The sequence below is a fragment of the Oxyura jamaicensis genome (assembly GCF_011077185.1).
Source record: "Oxyura jamaicensis isolate SHBP4307 breed ruddy duck chromosome 18 unlocalized genomic scaffold, BPBGC_Ojam_1.0 oxy18_random_OJ72065, whole genome shotgun sequence".
Taxonomy (NCBI): domain Eukaryota; kingdom Metazoa; phylum Chordata; class Aves; order Anseriformes; family Anatidae; genus Oxyura; species Oxyura jamaicensis.
The window spans coordinates 5,296-15,202 of NW_023304505.1; the positions used below are offsets into that span (position 1 = coordinate 5,296).

General features: G+C 45.9%; 1 protein-coding gene across 1 annotated transcript; it reads right to left on the minus strand.

The window, feature by feature from the left end:
- Positions 1-811: 811 nt before the first annotated feature.
- Positions 812-9,901, minus strand: LOC118158079 (myosin heavy chain, skeletal muscle, adult). Its single transcript, XM_035312641.1, has 19 exons — positions 9,800-9,901; positions 7,885-8,127; positions 7,600-7,776; positions 7,378-7,523; positions 7,188-7,278; positions 6,711-7,100; positions 6,437-6,563; positions 5,185-5,303; positions 4,582-4,778; positions 3,985-4,168; positions 3,733-3,898; positions 3,443-3,567; positions 2,943-3,251; positions 2,639-2,842; positions 2,227-2,352; positions 1,963-2,133; positions 1,772-1,876; positions 1,536-1,631; positions 812-1,099 (listed from the first exon to the last, which is right to left on the minus strand). Exons 1-19 carry the CDS (start codon positions 9,848-9,850, stop codon positions 953-955), a joined length of 3,174 nt encoding a protein of 1,057 aa, XP_035168532.1. The 5' UTR covers positions 9,851-9,901; the 3' UTR covers positions 812-952.
- Positions 9,902-9,907: the final 6 nt, after the last annotated feature.

The window sequence follows — 9,907 nt, forward strand, 5'->3', positions numbered from 1 at the left end:
CTCCATGTGCCTTTTCACCCAAGGCCTAAAGTTTCAGAATGCTCCAGCTGAGACGGCTGATAGAGCACATGAGACTGTACGTGCGGCTGTACATGCCCAGCGTTCCTCTTCTGTTCAGATCAGGGTCTGAATGGAAGAAAAATTATTTGCCAATTTCCCCCTTCCCTTCTGACTCCCATTGACCAAAATATTGCCAGCTTAGTATGTATTTAGGCTGAAGGGGAGCTTCAGGTATCTGAGGATGTAATGGAGGAATACAGCCATAATCTTTCTTCTTTTCCCTTGCCTGTGGACTTGCCACGCACGGCCTGACCTTTGAGGTGACATGCTGAGGAGGTGCATTCTTGCCACACAGTGTAAGGGAAATCGGCCCTGAGGAGGCCTCCTTCCACTTGGTTGGCCCCAGGCAGGGCTCAGCATTTTGCCACACTGCAGAGAAACTATGAGCAGATGGTGACAGCAGCTGAGCGAATCTAGAGTAAGAGAAATGGTACAATTTAGAGGCACCATGGAAGAGTCATGTCTGTCCCATCATAGTGTGATACACTGTGACGTCTGATAGCTTACTCAGAGTCTGGTGGTTAGGATTTGTGATTGCCAAGATCAGAAACAAAAGCAGGCAAAGCAAAGAGGAAAGGGATCGCTCCCTCTTGCAACTCACATGGGTTGTAAGCTGTGCTGAAAGGACAGTAGGAGAAGCATCAAAAATATGTGAGGGCAAGAACAGTGCTAGAAGCTTGAAAGCGTCTGTAGCTGATTCACCAAAATCCTAAGCTTATTCAGGAATAAAAAACAAAGAAGCCACTGTCCGTAGGGTGTGTGCAAATTAATCTACGGTCTTTATTCTCTAGACATTGACATGGTTGCAAATACATTGCAGAAGAAAGGAACAGAGGGTTCACATTTTGTGCATCCCTCAGGCCATTTTGTTTCCTCGTGACATCTTCATTCTTCATTCTTCTATCCTCCTATGAAACTCCCGGCTCTTTGCTCGGAGCTTGTTCACCTGTGACTCTGCAATGTCAGCCCGCTCCTCAGCTTCCTCCAGCTCATGCTGGATCTTGCGGAATTTGGAGAGGTTGACATTGGACAACTCCTCCTGTGTGGGGAGAGGGAGCTGGTGGTGAGGAGCACAGGCTACGAGTTGCACTGATTTGGCTGTTCACTTCCTTCCACATAATTACCAAACTTGTCTGAATTGCAAAGTGTTCCAGGTATTTTTCATAAAAATGCCTATTTATAATTAAGCTATTTGATTTTTGTGTGATTTTTTTTAATACATTGTACGTGTAGTATTATTAGTAAGAATTCCTTCTTAGAAATAACATCTGTTCTATACCCCCAGAAATACTGCATACATTTGCCCTTTTATTTCCCTCCTTTGATCTCATTCCTTTAGTACATGAACACTAGACAAATATATAAACATGTCAGAGAAGATTTGGAGTCCTTCATTATTGCCCTGTAGACTTCCCAGGTTTCCCATATGCTTTTCCTCAATTAATCCTCTTACCATCACTCAGAGTAATACTTACAGCCTCCTCAGATTGTCTCTTGTAGGATTTCACTTTCATCTGCAGCTTGTCCACCAGATCCTGGAGCCTGAGAATATTCTTCCGGTCTTCCTCAGACTAGAGTGGTTGGTAAGCAGGAAAGAGAGAGAGTTGGTTTCCCCACACCACCAGAAAACATAGCCTCTTGGAGTTCACGGAAAAATGCTTTGGCTTTCTGTGAGAAGGGTGCGTCAGCACAAAGACGCCTCCTGCCTTACCTGGTAGGTCAGCTCCTTCACCCTCCTCTCGTACTTGCGCACACCCTTCACAGCTTCAGCACTGCGCTTCTGCTCAGCATCTACCTCCCCTTCCAGCTCCCGCACCTGCAATGAGAAGCCCATGTTTGGAGCTCTCCAGGTGGCTCCCCTCATGACATGCTCGCTTGTGTACAAATACCATCCCTACGCACCCTGGCCTCCAGCTTCTGGATTTGCTTCTTGCCTCCCTTCAGTGCCAGCTGCTCAGCCTCATCCAGACGGTGCTGCAGGTCTTTCACTGTCTGGTCCAGGTTCTTCTTCATCCTTTCCAGATGGGCACTGGTGTCCTGTTCCTTCTTCAGCTCTTCCGCCATCATGGCCGCCTGGAGAGGCAGAGCAGCAAAGCCAGGTTGGGGCCAAAGATATTTTGGGGAGAATGCATCCATCACCCTCAGTGACAGAGTTCCCCAGCTCACATCTGTGATGGCCTTCTTGGCCTTCTCTTCAGCATTGCGGGCTTCCTGGATGGTATCTTCCATTTCACTCTGAATTTGGGCAATGTCTGTTTCCAGTTTCTTCTTGGTGTTGATCAAGCTGGTGTTCTGTGCAAACAGAGATTGTAAGACTTGCATTCTGAGGCCTGAAATAGCAAAGCTATAGCCTGAGCCAACTTCTCTTCAACCTTTAAATTCAGCGTTTGGAATTCTTTATTAAAGAATTGTTTACCAAATGTCAGTGGTGGGCTTAGGTGATGGGCTGTGACCCTGTTTCCATTGTGGACAGGAGTACAGAGGCCACTCTAGACCACTGTCCCGCGTCACCCTCTGCTACTATAACCGTCATCTGTGTTAAGTGTCTACACAACTGGTTTGGGCACCAAGCCCTTACCTGGGTATGGAGGAGCTGCACACGCTCGCTTGCATCCAGAAGCTCCTGCTCAGCCACTTTCCTTGACCGCTCTGTCTGCTCCAGGGCTGCCCGCAGCTCCTCAATCTCAGCCTGCAAGAGGTTTGCTCTTCTCTCCACCATGGCCACCTGCTCCTTCAGGTCTTCCTGCGTCCTGAGTGCATCATCCAAATGTATCTGGGTATCCTGTAAAAGAGGCAAGAGAAATGACAAGGCAGCACAGCACACTAGGGTGCCAAAAATGTTAGAGAAGCCTTTCTTGTATGTGTAGCTTTGCTGAACGGACCTTGAGCACTGCCTGTGTGTTTCTCAGGTTCTTTTGTGCCTCTGCAGCCACACGGTTGGCATGGCTCAGCTGGATCTCCATTTCATTCAGGTCTCCCTCCATCTTCTTCTTCAGCCGCAGGGCTTCGTTCCTGCTCCTGATCTCAGCATCCAGGGTGCTCTGCAAGGACTCCACAATTCTGAGGTGATTTCTCTTCAGCTGGTCGATTTCCTCATCTTTCTCTGCTATCTTCCTGTCAATCTCAGACTTGACCTGGTTGAGCTCCAGTTGGAGGCGCAGGATTTTCCCCTCTTCATGTTCTAGGGAGGCCTGGACAAATGGTCACAAACACGTATAACACGGGCAGAGCTACTTGTTTTCTTGATAATTACAGATTTTTTCAGAGAACCTGGCGTGGATGTGCTCCACAGCTAGAGTAGAAGGGGGACCGTGCATTCCTTAGCCATATTTCCCCACTGCTAACGTTTCTAGTGTGGACAGCAGTGATTATGGGCACATACCTCAGCTTCCTCCAAGGCAGCCTGGATTTCAGATTTCTCCTGCTCAATCTGCTTCTTGACTTTCTCCAGCTCGTGGATCGCCTTTCCTCCCTCTGCAATCTGCTCCGTGAGGTCAGAAATCTCCTCTGTAGGGAAGGGTGAAACAAGGCATGGTCAGACGTAAAGGGAAGGGCCCTGACACACCAGGGTGACAGGTCTCTTCTCATCACTGCAGGCACATGCCCGTGTGGAGTGGTGGGTAGACAAGCTTGGGGGAAAGCCTGGCCAGCAGCAGAGGGCCAGGGACTTACGCTGCAAGTTCTTGTTCTCACGCTTCAGCGTTTCCAGGTGGTCCAGGGACTCCTCATAGGCATTCTTCATCTTAAACAGCTCTGTGCTGAGAGAGCGAGACTCCTTCTGGGAAGCTTCCAGCTCAGCCTGTGTTTCCTCATACTTCTGCTTCCACTCTGCCAGGATCTGAGGAGCAACAGGGTGTGAGTATGGATGTGGCAATTGTGAGGGGATGCTCTGCCCAGGAAGCACAGGGCCAGGGGCCAGAATACCTTGTCAAAGTTCTTCTGCTTCTTGTCCAGAGCTGCGCAGGCAGCATTTGCTCGCTCTACATCAATCATCAGGTCTTCCACCTCGTTCTGCAGCCTCTGCTTTGTCTTTTCCAGGGAAGCACATTTGGCGTTGACAGCTTCAACGTGTTCCTCTGCATCCTGCAGGCGCTGTGCCAACTTCTTCCTGGGAGGAGATGATCACAGCTTCAGGTTAGAGAGTAAAGGGTAGCCAATTTTATAAGATTCACAAGAGGGCACTTGCCTGCTTAGGGGATTAGTTCCTTGAGCTGTCCACAGTAGTTTTTCTGTCCAAGGCAGCATGCCGCCTACAGGGCTTATCGCGTCTCTGTCCTAGTACCAACTGAGTATTCAGACTGTCTTAGCTCTTCTAATCCCCTAAGGGTAAGTTTGTCCTTCCAGTCTGAACTTTTTCCACAGCACGCTTTTCATCTCTCTCCCTCTCCGCCCTCTCCCACAAAGAGAGTATATTGATGCCTTCATCCCATCCCTATCTTGACCCATCCTCAAAGACTCCTTCCAAATACCCTTAGCAGTCTCAGTCTTCTCCACCCATTCAACATCCCACTTCCCACATACTTGGCCTCCTCTAGCTCCTCCGTGCGCTGAATAGCGTCCGTCTCATATTTGGTTCTCCACTGGGCCACTTCACTGTTGGCTTTGGACAGGGCACGCTGCAGCTCACCCTTGGCTTCCTGCTCCTCCTCATATTGCTCCCGGAGCAAGTCACAGTCATGGCGAGCGGACTGCAAGGCATGGGCTAGGGCGTTCTTGGCCTGTGGGGACACTGGGATTAGTAACCTGGATACACATCTTGAGATGCATCTTGATGGTGAAATTGTCATGCACAGGAGAACTGCCCCAGGGAAAGGGTGGGTAAACTCTGATGAGAAAAATGTATAGCTGGGAGATGATGAATCCCTCATAAATGTGTGCTAGAGGATTAGGATGTGTTAGTGAAAGGTGCCCAGGGGACACTAATCTCCTGTTTCTGTAAATGTGCCTACAGATGTGTGTGCATGCTATCTTGGAGGGCATCAGATTCTCATTAAAGGCTAGTGGATGACTTTCTCTAGCATCAGAATCACTATGGTTCCTTCCTCTTTAGCCTGTGTGTTGTGATGAGTATAACTCATGCATTTCTGGGTGATGTGGCTTGCAGGAAGTAGCGTACTTCCAGACCTTTATTTCTTCCTCTAGATGTCTCTTCAGTTCCTCAATCTGTTGGGTAAATCCCTGCTTGCCCCTAGACAGCTGAGAAATCAAAGCATCCTTTTCTTCCACCTGGCGTGAATATTCACCTGGGAAGTGAAAAATAAATAAATAAAGTTACACTAACAGTAGAATCATAAAATCATGTAGAAAGACCCACCAGATCATCAAGTCCAACCATGATGTAACACTATACTACCAAGTTCACTACTAAACATTTTCCTGAGCATCACATCCATTCATCTCTTACATATCTCCGGGAATGGAGACTCTAGTCCCTAGACATTCTGTTCCAGTGCCTAACCACTCCTTCCACAAAGAACTTCCTCCTGATTTCTAATCTAAACCTCCCCTGATGCAACCTGATGCTATTTCCTCATGTCCTATCACTTGTCACCTGAGGAAAGAAACCAGCACCCACCTTGCTACAACCAACTTTCAGGTAGTTGTAGAAAGCAGTGAGGTCTCCCCTCATCCCCCTTTTCTCAAGGCTAACCAAACCCAGTTCCCTCAACTGCTCCTCACATGTCTCGTATGTCTTGTTTTCCAGTCCCTTCACCAGCTTCTTTGCTCTTCTCTAAACATTTTCCAGGAACTCAGTATGTTCTTTGTAGTGAGTGCCCCAAATCTGAACACAGTATCTGAGGTGTGGTCTCACCAGTGCCAAATACACAGGGACAATTGCTTCCCTAGATGTGCTGGCCACACTGTTTCTGAAACAGGACAGGATGACATTGGTGCCCACCTGGGCACACTGCTGGCTCATGGTAAGCCAGCTGTGGACAAGCACGCCCAGATCCTTTTCTGCTGAGCAGCTTTCCAGACACTCTTTCCCAAGCCCATATTGCTGCACTTGGTTGTTGTGACCCAAATGCAGCGCCCGGCACTTAGCTTTGTTGAATACCATACAATTGGTTGCAGCCCATTGATCTAGCCTACCCAGATCGCTCTGCAGAGCCTTCCTATCCTCAAGCAGATCAACATTCCTGTCCAACTTGGTGTTGTCTGCAAAATAACTGAGCGTGCACTCAGTCCCCTCAACCAAGATTGTTGATCAAAACGTTAAACAAAACTGTCCCCAATACTTAGCCCTGGAGAACACTGTGAAGCCCTGTAATCTGGAGTTGCTTTGAGATACTAGCCCAATTCTTGCTTTGCACCATGGCGTATCCTCCTGATTTGCAGGTTCTGCCATTGCACCTCAGGACTGAGGATGTCTCACCTGTTTCTGTCTGCAGACGAGCTCTCTGAGTATTGAGGTCATTGATCATGCGCTGATTCTGCTCCTCCTTAGTTTTAATCTCACTCAGCTGGTCTTCCAGAGTGCGGCACATCTTCTCCAGATTTGCCTAGGTATCAAAAAAAAAGGAAGGAGAGGAAATGAACACCTGGACTCTGACTAATTCTCACAGCAGGATTCTTATATGAGAGCGTGACTAGTAGATTCAGGCTATGTGCTGTACCTTGGCCCTGTGAATTCAACTGCAATTCTTTACCTTGGCTTTGGAGACAGACTCCATGTTACTGGCCAAGTCATCTATCTCCATCTTCAGCTCACTCTTCTCCTTCTCCAGCTTCTGCTTGACTCGTTGCAGGTTGTCGATCTGCTCCCCAAGCTCAGCTGTGCTGTCTGCATGCTTCTTCCGCAGGGCGGCAGCTGTGGCTTCGTGCTGCAGCGTGGCCTCTTCAAGGTCGCGGCGCATCTTCTGAAATTCTGCCTCACGCTTCTTGTTCATCTCAACCTGAGCTGCCGTAGCTCCTCCTGCTTCTTCCAGGCGCTCACTGATCTCCTCCAGCTCCCTGGAGAGGTCAGCACGGTGCTTCTCTGCTTTTGCTCGAGAGGTTCGCTCTGCCTCAATTTCCTCCTCCAGCTCCTCGATACGGGCCTGGGGAAAATACAAGACCCTTCACACCCATGCCCTCCTTGTACTGATGTCCTTCAGAAGGGCGGAAGGGAAGGACCAGAGACTTGCCTGCAGCTCCTTGATCTTCTTCTGTAATTGCATGCCCAGGGCTTGCTCATCCTCAATTTTGCTCTGGATCTGGCTGATTTCAAAGTCTTTCCTTTGCACAAAGCATACAGAATCACAGTGTTAGCACCTGAATAAAACTACCTAATAAATGCACCTGACCCACACTCAGGTGTCTCACAACCACACTTACTTCTTCAGTTTCTCATCCAGCTGCTGCTTATCATTTTCCAAATCCATTATGGTATCTTGGGACAGCTTCAGGTCTCCCTCAAGTTTTCTCTTAGCCCTTTCAAGGTCCATGCGCAGTTTCTTCTCTTGCTCCAGGGACCCTTCCAGCTAAACACAACACCATTAATGCCAGGCAGGTCAAACTCCATACCTGTCCTGTCTTGCTGGAGGCACGTGTGCTTACATCATCCACTTGCTGCTCCAGCTTGGTTTTAGCTTTGGTCAATGTATTGACTTTGTCCTCTTCGGCCTGCAGGTCATCCAGTGTCTGCTGGTGGGCCTCTTGGAGGGCTTTCTTCTCTTTTGTCAGCTTGGCAATGGTCTCATCCAGAGCTGCCATCTCCTCTGTGAGGTTTTTCACCTTTGACAAGAAGGGAGCAAGTGTAGATAAAAACGTGGTTTAATACTTTATGCTGTATAACAGACTAGAATTCTTTCTTGAGTGTGAGTGATGTCTTTTGAATCTTACCTTGTTTTCGGTGGCGTGTTTTTCCTTCTCAACCTTGGCCAAGGTTAACTCCAGGTCATCAATGTCTTTCTTCAGCTCTGAACATTCATCCTCCAGTTTTCTCTTCTTGGCTGTCAATTCAGCATTAATTTCCTCTTCATCCTCGGCCCTTTCAGTCACCTCCTTAACTTTGGCTTCCAGTTGGATTTTGGTTTTGATGAGCTGGTCACACCTTTCCTCAGCATCAGCCAAGCTGTCTGCTTCCTGATGGGAAGAGACAGATTTTCTTGGTTTATATTATGAAGTTTTCAAAATATGTGTTAAAATGCAGACTGAAATTTTCCTTCAGTCAAGAAACTCATTAACACTGAGATGATTTTTTTTTTTTCTGGGAAGGGCTATACTGCTTCTCTCTGGAAACAATATGGCTTCCTAATTTTGTTTTTCCTCTCCTAAATATGTCTTGAATGTGATAGATGTGTGAAATTTGCTGTTACCTACCAAGAGCAGAAAGGGGTTACAGACATTTTTTTTTCAGAAATACAGTATTCAATACTTTCCCTTTTGTAACTGAATCCTGTTGAACACCTTATTATATGGCGAGTAATGGCTTTGTTAGTCTCAGGAACAGTTTAATGGAAGAAGATTATTCTTTCTCTAATTTTAATATTTTAAATAATAAAGACTGCTCCTTTTGTAAATGGTGTCTTACTATTTCACATCATCTACCTATGTCTCATCTTCCCTCAGTATATCTGATTTCACATATGCTAATACCAGGTAATCTTCGTACTCTGGTGGGCTTTTTGATATCATGAATTTGCTTTTTCCTAAATAAGTTTGATAGGAAAATATATGAAAATACAATGGGATATTTATTTTTCTTCACATACAGGATAAATAGGTAAGAAAGGTTTCCCATTTTCTATGGAATGTTCAAGTAACTGTTAAGTACTGTTTACTGTTTTTAATTTCTAGTTTGTGTGATCTAATTAGTAATTTAAGATGATTTTTAAAGTGATACTTGAATACCAAATACTTTTGTGATTATTTTCAAGTAACATTCTACTTTGTGAAGTGCTGTGTGTCTACAGGGTGCTGTTCAAAATAAGGTACCATACAGCCCATACCAGAAAATCCAAGTTAGAGTTGAAAACACTGCAATGTTCAAAATATATATATATATTCTTTTTTTCATTATAAATTTAATTCATGAGATTGATTCATAATAGTTAAGTCTAAAGCATAAAGAACTCTTTTGTGTAATTAACAGTGGAGGCAAAAAGAAACATCCCTAGATGGTGTGACTATTTCTCAGAAATAGGAACTGCGTTTCTACATCTTCTCAGCCTAGAAGAAAATTTGAAGATGTATTATTAAGCAAATGGTGGATGTACTTTCCTGCAACTGAATTTACACTAGTTTCAACTCTGGCTTGCATTTACCCTCCAGAATGAATTCTTTTGTACCTTGGTGCTATGGAGATAGTTTTGCTCCTGCAGAACTCATAGAATCATAGAATATTTTGGGTTGAAAAGGACTTTAAATATCATCCAGTTCCAACCCCCTGCCATGGGAAAGGACACCTTCCACTAGACCAGGTTGCTCAAAGCCAACCTGGCCTTGAACACTTCCAGGGGAAATCACCTGCTCAGAGGGAGTATAGGGTTCAGGCATAACTCTGCTCTGAGTATTTCATGTTCACTAGCTGTAGATATCTTATTCCTCTGAAAGCAAAAGCACTGACTCCAACTTGATGTTCCCTCTCTTTGCACTGATTTTTGACAGTGCTTACTATGTAACTTGCAGACATCTGATTCTTCAACTTTGCATTTCTGACTTTTGCTCTTCTATAATCTGACCTTTTGCTTGGTAAAGAACAATCTGAATGTACAGAATCATTTTCTCAGTGATAAATGAATGCTGATAAACTCACAGCCTGCACTTGGAGCTGCAAGTCATTTTTTTCCTGCACCAGCTTCACCATTTTCTCCTCTAGCTCCTTTCTCTTTGCCTCAGACTTTGCAAGCTCTTCCTTGGTTTT

What these genes read in the sequence shown, in the direction of transcription:
- LOC118158079 (XM_035312641.1), bottom strand. Translation starts at nt 9,850, where the DNA reads ATGGTGAAGCTGGTGCAGGAAAAAAATGACTTGCAGCTCCAAGTGCAG. An exon ending in TGCAGCTCCAAGTGCAGGCT is followed by an intron (nt 8,128 to 9,799) that starts GTGAGTTTATCA and finishes TCTTCCCATCAG; the next exon opens with GAAGCAGACAGCTTGGCTGA. An exon ending in CTGGATGAGAAACTGAAGAA is followed by an intron (nt 7,279 to 7,377) that starts GTAAGTGTGGTT and finishes CTTTGTGCAAAG; the next exon opens with GAAAGACTTTGAAATCAGCC.